The sequence below is a fragment of the Dermacentor andersoni genome, chromosome 2 (assembly GCF_023375885.2).
Source record: "Dermacentor andersoni chromosome 2, qqDerAnde1_hic_scaffold, whole genome shotgun sequence".
Taxonomy (NCBI): Eukaryota; Metazoa; Arthropoda; class Arachnida; order Ixodida; family Ixodidae; genus Dermacentor; species Dermacentor andersoni.
Genome location: NC_092815.1, coordinates 28,593,570 through 28,610,082, shown reverse-complemented (window position 1 = coordinate 28,610,082; position 16,513 = coordinate 28,593,570). Strand labels below are relative to the sequence as shown.

The following is a 16,513-nucleotide window of genomic DNA, read 5'->3' as shown; positions in this document are numbered from 1 at the left end:
ACTACAGTACTCATTTATGACCAACTAAGGCAAAGCGAATCCCTGCAGCAGCCTGCCTGAAAATAAAAGAAGAAGCATGCTCTCACCACTCATTTGAAGAGGGTTGCCACCAGCTCCAAGTCCCTTGCCGATGCCTTGAAGGCCAGCTGTAAAATGACATGACAACGTTTTGTGACCAAATTCAACCCACGTAAACTGTGCTCTTGTATTCATGCTACTCTATAAGACCTTTTTTTTTTTTTCTTCCGAGGTTTGAAGCTGGAAAAAAAAAAAAAAAAGAAAGAAAGTGAAGGATACTATAATTGTCCCCACTACTAAAGAATGAGGCTCGCATTTTCGAATGTGATAACAAATGCACAAGTGGCCTCTATGAATGCAAGACTGGTAATGTGCGAACAAGCCCTGAAACGAAAAACTAAACGAAAACTATGAAGTATTATTAGTCAAAATACCAGGTGTGCAATTATATTATGTTCAACCCTGTAATGTCCAAACAGTTCCACATCAAGAAAAATTTTGACGAATTGTTGATATTAATTTCTGACCATTCTAGAAATTCTTTTCTAGAATTTTTTAGTTATTATTTACAGTATTAATTATTTAGTAATTGTTGTTAAACTATCTACAGTGGAAACTTCACTCCAGCATATCAAAAACACAACTATGGACTTTGCATTAAATATTTTGAGCTTCAATCAGCATTTCAAGCTTCTAACTTAGCATAGCACATATGATACATTGGGCATTACAGCGTGAACCCTGTAATACGTTTGATAAGTTTACAGCAATAGCAGGGGTGGGAATGCCCAAAGTGATTTATAGCAATTTTTGGAGCAGGAATTCTTGGAGCAAAAAAGGAGCAGAAACTTCCGGAGTACCCCACTACGGCGTCCCTCAATCAGATTATGATTTTGGCAAGTAAAACCCATAATTTCAACAACTCTGAATGGCTGCCGGTACGCCCATTAGGTGTCTAGGCATTTATACTGTGACCAGATAGGGGGCATGTGTGCCTGTACAACTAACACATACATATGGCCCATGACAACGGCCCTTCTCCAACACTGCTGTGTTGCAACGAAGCTAACTAGTCAAGTTCTAATTATCCAATGAAGGAGAATTTTGAGATCGAAATAGCGACATTTCGGGCATATACAGATGTATGGGTGCAGGCTGAGACCTTCAGTTGGGATGGAATTAACAGAAGTCTACTTATTATTAGAGCGGCCGGGAGCATGCAAACTAATTTAGAGAATTAATGATTAAGATGCGAACAGCCACAAAACCTTGCATTCTCCAGCATTAAACGGCAGAAAAGCAGTTTAAAGGCATTTTCCATACTATTTTGTACTAAGTGCTGGTGAAGTGACTGGACATGTCTTCCAATAGAAGTGAAGAAGGTAGCATGAATGAATGCCACAGTGGCTTATTTATAGGTAATGCGGCATCTCCAACTAGCTCAAACCAAGATACAGCACGTCACTGACTTCGCTTTGCCACTCACTAGAGTCAATATAAGCACTGCGACACATGGAGTTCCAGGGTGTCTACCAAGTTGACATTTCCAAATTCCCTGAGTTTTCCAGGTTTTCCCGAGTGCCTTTGCAAAATTCTGTCAGGGACACAGAACTCTGTTTCATGTCAAGACAGGCTAACACCATGTCACCCGGTGCTGTCACTCTCTAAGTAAGCATGTTACAAAATAAGAAAAATTTAAAAAATTACTTAATTCATTTGGAATTGTAAGGATTTGTGTTTGTTTTATTCAAAAAGAAAACAAGGGAGGGGTTAGTAAAATGCACAGCAATCGAACAAAATATATTTGAAAAAAGAAAATGAAGATAAACCCCATTTGCAAATTGAGTAACATATTCAAATACGAATAAAAAGAGTCGCATACAGAAACACATTCTCTCTCAGCAGCTGGAGTCAACCTCAATTGTCCAGACATACTCTTCACCCGCACACAACACCTCAGTGTTGCGTGTCACTGCTTTAAAGAATTTATTTCGGTTCACATGAGGGATACCTGCACCACGGCGACAGCCAACACCTTGTTTTTTAAGCTCAAGCTCCTTCAAAGAAGCAGCAGCACACTTCTTTCCCCATTCATGCCCCAATGCGACGGTCCTTTCTGTTCTCATCCTCCTTCCGCTGCTCGTGCACCCCACGGACCATTTGAAACAACCTCTTGGTCAGTAGCGCAATCAACGTCAAATTTTTCGGACTCCCTAGAGGCCACGAAAACGGCCAAAAAATTGAGAAGTCCGAACAAATGAATGCATGTCCTAAAAAGCTCTGAAGGCCTGCTCACTTCTGTTTAGCTGCGTTTACCTTCAGAAAGTAGTTTCCAGATGCTCACAAATTCCTCTACCCATTAACCCTACTCATCCTGCTGACCACTGTCCAGGTGTCAGCATAATTAGTTGGACAGTTAAGTGTGGTCAGCAGCAATTTCCTTATTTTCCTCTCCTTCATTCACTGTAATAATAAACAACCAATTACGTGCCAGTACTACACAGTAAAGAAATATTTGTTTCATTTAGCAATACATGACCCCATTCACCACTCCAGTATCAGTTACATTAAAGCAACTGATACCCACAAGTGCACCCTAAGCTTGGCTCATTCTTGGAGCTGTATCCTCAGTTCTAATCTAGGCAACAAGAAAATTTATGGAGGTGTAAGAAACACACACAAAAAAAAGACAGTGGAGTTGTGTTCGTAAACTGCCTTTCAGAAATAACAAGGAAGTCACTCTTTGAGTGAGATAAGGCTTGATAAGCCAGAAAAGATGCAAAAACAAGACAGGTGGCAACACCGCCTTGAAGTTCTGCACCAGCTCCTTATGAGAGCAGGGATTTTTGACAATGTATGCTTGGGACTAGGCAATTTTGTACTGGTATATATGGACTACATCGTATTACAAAGAAAGACTGAAATCCGCCGTGGTTGCTCAGTGGCTATGGTGTTGGGCTGCTGAGCACGAGGTCGTGAGATCGAATCCCGGCCACGGCGGCCGCATTTTGATGGGGGCGAAATGCGAAAACACCCATGTGCTTACATTTAGGTGCACATTGAAGAACACCAGGTGGTCAAAATTTCCGGATACCTCCACTACGGCGTGTCTTATAATCAGAAAGTGGTTTTGGCCCGTAATACCCCATGGTTTAAAAAAAAAAAAAAATACAGGAAGACTGAACTTAGCATGTTTGAAGAACTCTTGCTCTGCCACAACCGCTGAAGTAGTTTGAAAAGCACGAGGTCATAGTGACGAACAAGTGCTGGGGTTTTGCCGCAAATACAAAAAATGGAAGCTTGACCTTGATTTTCCCTTCCAGTAAACAACCCCTCACCAAAAAAAATACGATTAGAGTTCCAAAAACTATTATCGGTCTGAACTGATGTAATGTTTCTATAGTGTCCCTTATCTAATCCACGTGCACTGAGAAAGCTAGAGATAATATGCCCCACACTTCAGCTTTTGCGAGGTGCACTTACAAAGCACAAATCAGTTGCAAGATGCAAAAACTTACTGGGAAGCTTTGATGGGAGCCCACCGTCGAGATCTTCGTTGTACTTGTCCATGCGGACGCTCATTGCTCGGTTGAACAACTTCTGGCCATTCAACATTGCTGTAAGTCTACAGTCAGGGAACAATACCTCTTGCAAACAATTAAGATCAAATTAGAATTCAAGGACTGATGACTTTCCTCCACTCTGAAATATGCGACAAATGACATTGTCTGGCACCCGTAGTATGCGAACTAGTGCTTTTTGGGTTTGAGTTATGGCACCTTGTCACAGAGACACTTATGGACAGAAAACAAAACCCGTCACATGCTCAAATATTGGGAGTATATTTTGCCCCAGTGAGCGTCACCTAGGCGGCACGCTACTAAACAGGAAACTGTCACTTGGAATCAGTGGCAGTGCCAACGAGCAAGCCAGTTTCAGACAACACTAGCAAAAGAACATTCAGATGTCATAAGCCAACACAAGACAGCATTGCTCCCAACACCCAACCAACCAGCTGTGCATTCGAAAGTGACAAGTGTGGCAAAGCATCAGCACTTAACAGTATTCGTTTTTGTTGGCAGGGAAAGTATGGTGGTTTTCATTGAACACAACACAGGATGCTTAAAACATTTCAGATTATGAAAAAGTTGTTCCAGAATTAGATCCAAGATTCTGCATCGGGTAGGGTACTGGTCTGCACTGAGCACTGCTATCGAAGCTACACATTTAGATGCACTCAAGGGGGATAAGGGTCTTTAGGCATTTATATATTTAAAAAAAAAAATGCTTCGAAAATTGCATTTTCCGAATCTGCATCTATTATTCCGTTTATCTGCAAAGTTTCTGAACACGCATGCCGATATCTCAGCCATACTATATTACTTTTGAAACTATAGGGTAAGTGACTTGTGTTTTTATCATTTTCCCAGAATATCATTTTTGCATAGCCAAAAAAACTTGCTGTGATACATCAGTACCTATTAGATAGGAGATAATTGAAAAAATAGTAGGGCAATCATTTTTGTTATTCCTGTGTATGTGTGTATGTGTTGTGCCCAAACGTTTGTGTCTCAAAGTTTAGTTCTACCAATGTGCAAATGTGCTCTGGGAGGAGAGGCCGAGTCGTATTCTCCTCTTCAGACTTGCGCTAGGGCAGGAGGGGTTGACTGCCTGTTGGGCCCACCCCACAATTTGTTGCTGGTCGTGCAGGTCCTAAGTGACAGCATGAACTTTTCCAGATGAAGCTATGGAGTCTCTGCTAGTCTCAAAAGACAATGATCATGTCCCACCCATAAAAGCGCCGTCATTTTTTATTATCCCTGCATAGGTTTTGTTGTTCCCCCCCACCATGCCAGTGTGCCTCTGAGGTCAATAGCAGCTAAGTGCACACACTTGCTCTGGGAAGCTATGGTGTCTCGCAGTGCCAAGATAGAAAAGCTAGACCAAGTAGAACTGGCTACAAGCCTTTTAGTTGATGTTCCATTTTCCTTCCATCTAATTTGAATCATCTTTAGTCACTATGCAGCACTAACAAAAGCTGCATCCTGAGGAGATTAACACAGAATTTTGGCAAGGCTATCAGCATATTGCATTAGCGGCACAGGTCCCAAGAACCAGTGACAGGTTGTCACCTGCAATGCCAAAATGTGACATTCACTGAAAAACAAAAAAGATACAGATGGCTTGGACAGCTTCAATGGGGTGCTCAAATTCCACAATTCCATGGCCCTTGCTGTTGCCTTCCTTGTCCGTCCTGAGGTCAACGTTTGAAATGCGGCCTGCAATCCTGAACACCTCTTGGAGTTTCTTTGCAGTCACTTTGTAGTCCAGCTAAAAACACAGAAGACAAAATGACAACTTGTTTCATTTGTAGCAGATGCTTGCAAAATGCACAGTAAAAGTGACAAAGCAGCAAATACACTAGATGGTTTTCTACACTATTATTGTAACAGGGCACTGCATATACAACACTTAAAGGGCCCTGAAACCTTTTTATAATCATAGAATAACATCACTATTAAATTAGGTCACCTTGCAAATCTTCTACCATACATTTTTTTCAAATCCTTTAAGCGCAAGCGAAGTTAGACATAGTTATAAGACCAATGAGCACGGTGTTTTCTCCAGCAGCGTGTTGGAAGCTACATGAAGGCAGTGGCAACGGGGTGCAAGAAAGCAATTCCTCACTGGCCTCCCCAAAAGGTTGAACGTCTTGGTGGCGAGATGACTCGTGACAGCAACCTGTGGTGGTAGCCGTGATAGCTATGCTACGCTTTTCAGAGGCCACGTGCAGTAACTGTAGTGTGCAGACCTCCAGTACAAAGAAGAAATGGCCTTTCTGTTCTTTTGAGATGGCAGGCACATTTATTATTTTATTTCTTAACTCAAATGAGCAATAAGTATTACTGAGAATGTTCTCACGATCCCCAAATTAGCTAATAGCTACTTGCGATGACGCCACATGGCAACACTGCAGAGAGTAAGATTTTTGACTGCGTTTGACATGAGATAGTAAATTGCCTGCTGCATGCAGTGCAGAGATACAGTGAAATCTCAATATAACAAACTTCAGGAGACCGCGATAAATTGTTCGTTATTCTGAAAGATCGTTATAACGAAAGCCCCCATTCTGCGCATCAACTCATCAGTTCATAAATTGTCACCATATGAGCTATCCATGAAAATGTTGCTGTTGGCTCTCAGCACGTGCCGTTGCTATTTTCCAGATTCCACCACCAAAGCACCACACAGTAAGAGTGACGCGTGCAAAACAGATTGATACAGAGACAACTACAGACAAAAAGGTAGCCCCATGTCTCCACCAAAGCGCAATGTTTCTTGCTTTTTGTTCGTTTTCAATATTTCTTGCCGCCGACACAACTGTCTCGCTCGAGGCGGACACCTGAACTATGTCGAAGCGCAAGTGCGCACAAACGACACCGTCTGGAAAATGCAAAGTGCGACCATGTGGCATCTCTGCAAGTACAGAGATTACATTTTACCGCGCATGTAGCTAGTCCAGGCGCAGAAAGAAGTGCGAAAGCAAGAGGCGCGCACAGAAGGGTGAAAAAGGAAGAAACGCCCCTCTGCTGCTAGGCGACACTTTCCTGGGCGGAGCATATGCTCGCAAAATCTGATGCGTCGTCGCCTCCGCTTGCCCACATTCTTTTTTTCTCGAGTGCTGTCTCAGGTTTTCCAAACCCATGCGCCACAACATCCGCTCTCAGTGCCTGGTTATCTGCTAGCCTACTCAATGTGTCTACCAAGTTGACATTTTCCTATTCCCCGAGTTTTCCAGGTTTTCCCCGAGTGACACAGAACTTTATTTTATGTCAAGACAGGCTGACACCACATCACCCGAAGCTGTCACTCAAGCAACCACTTCAATTTTTTTTTAAAACCAGTTTCAATATTTAGTAGTGTTTATTGTACTATGAAATAGCATTTTATTATCTTCGAAAAAGAAAAATGAGCAAGCCCATTGTCAACTGAGTCAAACATTTTCAAATATGAATACATAGTGCCCGTTTTGACACGCCGAGATTACGACCAATGGAGACTTCCAGACTCGAGAGGTGCAAAGGGCCGAGCAGACGACGCGAGCGCCGGACCAATGGCGAACCATGCTGGAGTCACGTGGGGGCGCAGCCAATCGCAGACTCCGGCACGACCGTCAATCATTTGGTTTTCGTGTGCTTGTTTCTGTATGGAGGAGGTTGCTGAAGTGACAAATTTGAAGACTGAGAAATGCGCTTTCCAACGAGACCAAGATGGTGGTGCTGGGTTGCGCCATTCTGGAGATATCGTGGCTTCAAAAGCTCCATTCGTTTGTGATTTCTGCGAAACTGTTTAACTCCTTGGCTGATCTAACAAACTTTTTTGAGCCCTTCTACATGGTTTTCAGTGATATTTCAAAATTTGATAGAAAAAGAGTTATGAAAACTGAAAGTGTGATTTCAAAATTGATATTTTGTCCATTTTTTGCCATGCAAAAGCTGCATTCCTCCCTTAAGGGGGGAGGAGGGGATCAGAATTAACTTTATTGTTTCTTGACAGAAAGGGCTGAAATTTGGCACACACACTGCACATTGCAATAAAGAGACAATTCTAAAATTTCATTAGCATATCTTAATTAGTTTTTGTTTTATAAGAATTTATAAGTTCCTTGCTTGTGGAAGGCCTGGCACAGTAACGAAACATGATAGGGAGCTGGAAATACTTTGCATATTTGCCCAGATGTCTAATCTACACCAAGACAGTGTTCGATTTTTTTTTTTTTTAGTGCGCTAATAAATTTTTGCTCAACATAACATGCACATGACTGTGCTTCACTGCATGGAGCCATGTAGTAATTGTGAAATAATTAAATAATGGAAAGATAAAGAAACATTTCAAGACTGTCTTTAAGGGGGGAGGAGGGAATCAGAATTAACTTTTTTGTTTCTTGACAGAAAGGGCTGAAATTTGGCACACACACTGCACATTGCAATAAAGAAACAAATCTAAAATTTCATTAGGATATCTTAGTTTTTGTTTTATAAGAATTTATAAGTTCCTTGCTTGTGGAAAGCCTGGCACAGTAACGAAACATGATAGGGAGCTGGGAATACTTTGCATGTTTGCCCAGATGTCTAGTCTACATCAAGACAGTGTTCGATTTTTTTTTAGTGCGCTAATAATTTTTTTGCTCAACATAACATGCACGTGACTGTGCTTCACTGCATGGAGCAATGTAGTAATTGTGAAATAATTAAATAATGGAAAGATAAAGAAACATTTCAAGACTGTCTTTACGTACAGCACAGCTTGTGGATCACAGCAAAACAAACTGGGCCAAAATCGGTCCAGCCATTGTTGTGCTACGCTTTCCACGAGCGAGGTGATTGACAAAAAACATGCAATTGAGAAAACTGGCTGCAAAGTTTTAACAGCACTGCAAATTTATTAAAAAGCACCAGGGCTGTAATATTTTGAACCATTGCTGTCAGGCATCTTCTTACACCTTTGCCTCATTGTTTGGTGGGCTTTGGATGCCTTCTTCAGGCGTTCTTTATCCTTTTCTTGCGCCGTTTGGAGTAGTGCATGACCACCATTTTCACTGTCAGGCCGAGCCTGGTATCGCAGTGTACACCCATAGAACGCTGTTGGCATCTTGGGCACAGAGCTTTAGCGATCAAAGAGTTCATCGCAGAAACAGGCATAATAATGAACTCGCAGTCACAAGGGGCCTAAATTTGTTCTTGGCATTGGTGCTTCCGCTCAGTCGCGGACACTGCGCGAAGGGAGTCGCGAAAGCTGCATGCCTGCGCTTCTGCAGTCACCGCTGACACAAAACGCGGCTCGAGGCGCGTCTGAATCATGCGACAATTCGTCTGGTGAGGTTTGAGTCACCATATAGTATGTAGCTCGTCGACTGTTGGGGCTCACTCGCAGGCTGCGTGTCCCTGTCGCACGATACATCGGAAACGCACACCGTCTCTGCCGGCGATGGAGACCTTCGACCCGCGTCGCCTCCAACAACGCGATCTCGGTTGCTGACTCGCGCGGCCGTACGCACAGGTGCGAGAGCCTCCATTGGCACGTCTTCCGGTGGCTTGGTTATCAGTGTCGATGTCACAGGGCGACTGTCGGCTTCGCTGCTGGAATAGCACGGTGCAAGATAACGCAGCACGTTATCCGCGTGTTCAGTCGGGTTCTCAGCTTCTCCCGCTGGCCGCCGTCTTTTTCTCGCCGTAGGAGGCTTGCGCTTCCGTTTTCCGAAGGCATGCTGCATTTAAAAGTTCTTTTCGAACGAGCGACGATCCATCACTGACCTGGGAGCTTTCATAAATCCGAATTCTGTGAGTGTCAAACGAAGAAAGACGCCAGCGTGGTTTTCGAAGCAGACAACTGCGGTCCGCTGTGGTTGCCAGCTTGCCCGCTGCTGCAGCAGCAACCAATGGCGAGACGCCTTTCAGTACGGCAACCAATCGGAGGCCCGCTTTCATCGCAGGGCCCGTGTGACCGCCTCTAGCAGACCCGCGCGTCTTTTGTGTTTGTGTGTTTGTTAAAAGATGGCGACGACCGAAGAATTCAGAAACGGAATGGCGAAACTTCGAGCTTTCGAACAATACCAAGATGGCGGCGTTCGGTGGCGGGAAAGACGAGTTAGGGCTCCGCGAACCGCAGTGATTTTACGCGATTTAAAGCTGTTTTCTCGCCCTACGCACTGATAAATTAAACTTTTTCGGGCACTTTTAGTGCGTTTTCAGTCAAACCATTTTGATACAATGTAGATTAGGCATTGCAGATACCGAAACGCGTCGTTGCCAAAAATTGATCTTACTTGCGATTTTCGTGATCTGATCCCCGCGTCCCCCCTTAAGGGGGGAAGTGGGTCTTAAAAATTGTTTTCTTATTTTCGGGTGAATCTTTAGTAAACTCCACTGTCTGGGGTAATTTTTCGTGCTGATTTCAGATCTGTAATCAGATTTTTGATAGCTGTAGCAGTTCAAAAAATATTGAGGTCTGAAGTCAAATTAATTTCAAACTCGTTACGGGGCTTTTTGATGATTCAGTCTTGCTAAACCAAAAACTAAATGCATGACACCATTGCTAAAGACCTACTGTAGGGGGTGATGCTATTTTTATTCATTTGGAAGCATTTTGTGGACAAGAAAACAATCTTGCATTTATTATGAAAATTTTTTTCTAATTAGCAGCGATTACTATACCTGAATGTAATTTTCATGATGGTGCAAGAGTAATAAAAATAGCATCACCCCCCAGATCATTTTAATACGAATAAAATGATACTACCCTTGTCATTTTTGGCCAAAAACAACCCAGAAAAAACACCCGTAAGGTGGAGTACAGTGTGCAAAAACATCGAACTGAAATAAACGCATTTGAAGTTTCAAACAAATGTAGCTTTTGCTGAAGTGAATCTACAGCAATACAAATGGCACCATTTTGAAGCTCTATGTTTTGTAAGAATGGCCATACTAAATGTGTGACTGCACACTCTCAAAATAATAGCACACTGGCCACTGAACTAGCACAAGAAACTCTATTAGGCACCATGCTCTACAAAGAGCACGGTGTCTGGGTTTCAAACCGAAGTGCAGAACTCTGTGTGGGCATGAATATAGTTCCAGTGTTGTACATGCAGGCTGCCTGATTGATAGCAGTCTCCATTACAATCAGTGAGGCATTTTTTTTTTCATTTGGTAGAATTGACCATGTTACTGAGTGAAGGCTCTGAGTGTAAGTAGCCTTCCAAGTCATCTTCACCTGACAGTGGCTGTGGAACTTAGGATCAGAGAGCCAGTGATAGATATGCAGCTGCTAGATGCTTTCCAGAATTTTACTTTTGTATGATGCCTCGATCACTTCTGCAGCCAGGTGTGTGCCAGCCCAAGGGGCCTAGTGAACAGAGCTCATGATGAGGTTCTCTTTATGAAGGGGTGGTACGATTGATATTGTTACGAGCTATCGTGACAATATGATAATAGAGTGAACGTGCAATGTGCTTGGTTGCGAGTCCGAAGTGCCGATGTGCGAAATGCATAGCTACAGATACAAGGAGCCGACGCGCGATGTGCTTAGTCGCGCAGTTCAAGGTGCCGACGCGCGAAATGCCTAGTCGCGGGCTCGAGGAGTCGACCCTCGATGCGCTTATTCGTGCAGTCCGAGGTGCCGCCGCGCGAAATGCCTAGTCGCGGGCTCGAGGAGTCGACACTCGACGCGCTCATTCGCGCAGTCCTACGTGCCGACGCGCGAAATTCCTAGTCGCGGGCTCGAGGAGTCGACACTCAATGCGCTTGTTCGCGCAGTCGGAGGCGCCGATGCACAAAATGATTAGGTGACGGTCCGAGAAGTCCGCGCACGATATGCATGATCGCCGAGTCGGAGACTCCCTATGCGCGAAATGTTTCGCCGCGTTTCCGAGGATTGCGTGCGCGATACGAATTTGTCACGAATTCGAAACACCGAGTGCTGAAAGGCTTAGCCGCATGTCCGAGGATTCCGCGCGTGGATCTTGGTCGCGAAGTCCGCGTCGCCGATGCTCAGAATGCTTAGCCGCGAGTCTGAAACGTCCACAAGCGTAGGGATCGGCCACGCTACTGCGATGTCCGCGTAGCGCCCGTTTTGACACGTCGAGATTACGGCGGGTGGAGACATCAAACTCGCGAGGTGCAAAGAGCCGAGCAGACGACGCGAGCGCCGGACCAATGGCGAACCGCGCTGGAGTCACGTGGCGGGCGCGGCCAATCGCAGGCTCCGGCACGACCTTCAATCGTTTGCTTTTTGTGCGCTTGTTTCTGTATGGAGGAGATCGCTGAGCGGCAGATTTGAAGACGGAGAAATGCGCTTTCCGACGAGACCAAGATGGCGGCGCTCGGTCGTGCCGTTCCGGAGATATTGTGGCGTGAAAAACGCTGTTCTTTCTTGATTTCCGCGAAATTTTTCGCCACCTTGGCTAATAAAACGAATTTTTTAGAGCACTTCTAGGTGGTTTACAGTGATGATATTTGGGTATTAGATAGAAAAAGGGTTATAGAAACTTAAAATGTTATTTTCAAAAAATAGATTTTTTTGCCATTTTTCGCGATGTAAAACCCGCGTCCCCCGTTAAAGCTCTTGCTTTAAAATGGAAAGATAGAAAAAAGGAATAGAAATTGAAAATGTGATTTTCGAAATTCTATTTTTTGGCCATTCTTCGAGATGCGAAGGTTGTGTCACCCCTTAAACACGGATGAAGCAACAACAGATATTCCCAATAGCCTTCACAGAGCTTGATTTTTGATTACACATGCAAATGAGACAGTGTATACTTACATTGGCCACAAACACTCTGTTTGAGAGGGGTCCCACAATACCGAGAGAGTCAAGGAACTGAGGGCTCAATCCATATGTGTTGAAACCAACGCCACCGCCGCCGCCGCCGCCACCACCGCGGCCATAGCCATCTCGATCGCCATCGCGGCTGCCACGGTCGTCCATCATGCGATCACCACCTGACCGTCCCCGAGGAATTGGGCGACCATAGCGGTCACGCTCCACGTCAAAATCCTGCATTATGGATGTCAAGTAACAGTTAAAAAAGGCAGGAAGCATTTCTCGCAAGCAAAAGTGCTAGATGGTGGGTGGCCATGATCACAGTCAAGTGCTGACAATCAGAAATATAGCATCTTATAGCATTTCAGACAAAGCCTAGATTAAGTTGGGCCAATTTCTAAATGCATTTGCACATTAGCATTTTCAGCAAAATAGAGGATGCTGTCCCATGCTCTTTATTGATGTTTTAAGATGATGTGCCAAACACTTACCTAGCATTATTGACAAGAGCTAGCTCACCGAACTGAAACATTGTATACAAAGCATTTAACATGCTCAGGACTCACCTCCTTGACAACGAGGAATCGGCCTTTCATTTCATATCTGTGAAGCACCTCAATTGCCTTGGGCACAGAGGCTTTGTCCTTGAGTTCCACAATCCTGCATAAAGAAAGCAACACATGAGCACATGCGCAATACTAATGGTATCAGTACAGGGCAAAGTTCGCCTACTATCATCAGTGAAACTCTGGTCACATGATCAGCACTAAAACAACTAAAATACAAGTAGCAGTCCAGCTCTCAGTGGTTATACTATGCCTATCTGGAATGAGTGTAATTCTTATAGAAATGCCTTGCCTACTGTTACTTGTTTCTTGCCTAAAGTAGCCGAAAGCAATGAAGAAGTGCAAGAGAAACGGCAGGATGCGCTGACAAGCATCGACTTCCCATTTCACAGAAGCCCTGGAAGGGCACACATATGTGCATGAGGTTTTCTTCTCATTAATGGTCTTAATGACCCCTCAATTGCTCGCATCTAAGTCATGCTAGCTGCAACAGCATTGCTGTTGCAGCTAGCAACAGCAATTACAATATCAATGCTGCAACAGCAAATTTTTCCAAGGTGGAAAAAGAGCAAGGTTTGGAAAGTGGAAGGAGAGAGCAAGAAATGTGCACAACCAATGTACAGTAAACCCCCATTAACTCAAAGCTGCAAAAGCAGAAGCCCTCTGGCTGCCCACAGATTACATGCGGCCTTTCCAAAATACCGTATTTACTCGATACTAACACGCACCCGTTTTCCGTGACCAAAAAAAAAAAAATCGCTCTCAATTGTAACATGCACCCATTTGCCGTGACCTAATAAAAAGAAAAGTACTTCACAGTGTTACACACCTCATGCTTTACAGTAATGCAACTTTCTCTCATTTGGAAAATGAAAGGTTTACTCCCAGTGCACTAAAGTTGCGATAAATAAAAAAAAGTCACAGTTTTGTCCGAATGGCCAAGTATTGATTGCAATAGCAAATTAGTAGACAGCTATACGAAAAGTAAGGATAGTAGTTTTATTGGCCATATAAACTTATAAACATTCGCTATGTAAATTAACAAGCATGGTGCCACGCCCGCACAAGCAGGAAATTAAACAGGAACGCAGTAATGCTTCATGCAGGCTCAAACAAGAGTATAGTGAGCTTACGTTCGGTAAATTATTTTTTGGGGGGTTAGTGATTAGTCACGAATAACATTTCATTGTGCATTAGCTTGTCCGTTTGCGAAGTGACGTACTTGTCGCGAACCGAGTTGCACTAAGGTGCATGCATCGAGGACGGTTGTGCTCGCTCTGAAATAACATTTGCGAGATACGACTTTAGTGAAGTGATGACCGCACAAAGAATTGCCGTGCTATGATGCCACCCCAATTGCAGCAAATGAAATGATGCAGTCGTTGACATTTGGGCACCATTTGTTCTCTCATAACATAATCACACAGCAGCCTAAGTGCCCTAAAGCCAGTGTGCCTCAGAGACCAGTGACCGCACGAACTACAGTCAAATCTCGATATAACAAATTATGTGGGACCGCCAGAAATTGTTAGTTATTCTGAAGAGTCATTACAGTGAAAGGCCCAAAATTAACCATTCCGCCCACTCATCAGTTTGTAAGTTGTTGCCACTTGAACTATCCACGAAAACGTTGCAGTTGACTCTTGGCCCACGCTGTTCCTATTTTCCGTAGGTTCCGCCACCACGCACCACTGAAGCACATAATTAGTAACAGAAGCAAAGCAGCTGCTGATGCTGAGAAAACTACTCAAAAGAGGAAGCTCCATGTCGCCTCCAAAGCGCGATGTTTCTTATTTTTTCGAAAGTGCAAGCGCACAAAAGTGCAAAGTGAAACCGCGTGACATCTCTGCGTGTACGAAGGTTACATTTCTCCGCGTGCGTAGCTAGTACGGCCACAGAAAGAAATGCGGAAGGAATAGGCATGTGAACCGGTGAAAGAAGGAAGAGACATGCCTCCATTGCTATGCGACACTTGCCTGGGCAGAGGATGCACTCCCAAAATCTGATGCATCGTCGCCTCCACAATAGATTTAAAAAAAGAAGAGAAGTGTGTGAGCCTACCTGCCTCAATTTCTTGATCCTCATCTTTGTTTGAGCTGTTTTTTGTTGAGTATGAACGGACACCAGTTTGCATAAGTTTCCCCGCTACTGCACACGCTCAGCAGCAGAACGCAACAGCCCCTGAGCCATCTAGGCGAGTAGAGGTTCCGAGGATAAAAATGACAAAGCATGAGCGCATAGGAACAGACTGCCCTGGAGTACTCACCCACACCCCCGGAACTTGCCATTTTCATCTTCAAACAGCTCTACGTAGGACACATCACCAACTGGGGGAAAAAAGACAGACGTGACCACATTTCAAGCAATTTGTTCTGAAAAGGTGCCTTACTTAGTAGCAATGGCTATAGCAGTGTCCACTATTCGAACTGCTCAGCAACACTCCCAGCCAACATGCGCAACTTGTCTATGTAGCAATTCAATACAAATACCTTCCTCCAAACAAAATCCAAATTCGCAAAGCGAACATGATTAGCTCGACCATAGAAATTTTTTTGTCATTTGTTTTTTCTTTAGAATTAACAGAATTTCTCAAATTCGTCAGTGGCCTCTGTAGCAGAATTTTACTCCTTGAGCTTGTGAGGAATTAGGCTCGCCCAGTCACCTTTGTGTGGATGTTCACTTATTCTGCTGTCCCTGCACCCTTTTCTTTTCACCTGCGACTGTTTCAGGGGGTGGATACAGACACCACAAGGTGGACTGCTCCGAGAGGGAGACAGATTAGATTCTGGAGTTTTATGTGCAAAAATTGTGCCAATTGTGAGGCATGCCTCAATGAGGAATTCTGGATTAATTGTGACAACCTGGTGTTCTTTAACATGCAACAAAATCTGAGTACCCTCATAATTTTGCATGTCGCCGTTATTAAAATGTGGCTGCCACAGCAGACATACCTTCGTTATTGAGCTGACAGCACAACCCCATAGACATTGGGCGACCGCAGCAGTTTACAAGAAATACATCACTTGCACCAGAAAACTAAATATAACATCAAGTAATTAATAATACAACTGATTAACTTTTAATTACATTAGGGCATATATTATAATTTACAAACTGTAGTACGCGAGTTTGCAAATCACATCCAATTAGAACTAACTCAGTGAATGACGGCAGTTTCAAGATATGCATTACCAAAATATGTGATGAAACACTTGTTTCAGTCATCACAGAGTTCAAATAGACAAACACTGAGCTAATATTGCAGTAACCAAGTATATTCTACTTCGCTGCTGGTGTAAATTTTTGGCACGGGCATAATCATGAACGTAACTCTGCTGCCAGAACCAACACCAACAGTAGAGTAGAATACACTTGGCTAATGCAATACATAGGTTGCACTCACGTCACTGCCGCGCACAGTGCAGCAGTTGACAGTGTTCACATTCTCACAGGACAAAGCTCTGCAGCCATTCCCTGTAAACGCTGTTGCAACGGTGATTTGTGCAATGTTTGGCTGCTGAAGATGCAAATTCAAGTCAAATGATGAGGGACTTAGTGCAGGAATGTATTGTTTGCCTAAGGTGATAAGAAACCAGTGAGTGCCTGAT

At 43.9% G+C, this 16,513-nt stretch overlaps 1 protein-coding gene across 4 annotated transcripts in view; it reads right to left on the bottom strand.

Moving 5' to 3' along the window:
- rump (heterogeneous nuclear ribonucleoprotein rumpelstiltskin) overlaps nt 1–16,513 on the bottom strand; it is a 32,202-nt gene that overhangs the window by 8,557 nt on the left and 7,132 nt on the right. For all 4 annotated transcript variants that reach the window (XM_050189606.3, XM_055077308.1, XM_050189603.2 and 1 more), the window contains exons 3-8: nt 15,172–15,232; nt 12,906–12,999; nt 12,340–12,573; nt 5,196–5,349; nt 3,537–3,635; nt 87–146 (exon numbers count right to left, since the gene is read on the bottom strand). In XM_050189606.3, coding sequence (XP_050045563.1) covers nt 87–146; nt 3,537–3,635; nt 5,196–5,349; nt 12,340–12,573; nt 12,906–12,999; nt 15,172–15,232 — 702 coding nt within the window. The remainder of the gene's footprint in view (nt 1–86; nt 147–3,536; nt 3,636–5,195; nt 5,350–12,339; nt 12,574–12,905; nt 13,000–15,171; nt 15,233–16,513) is intronic.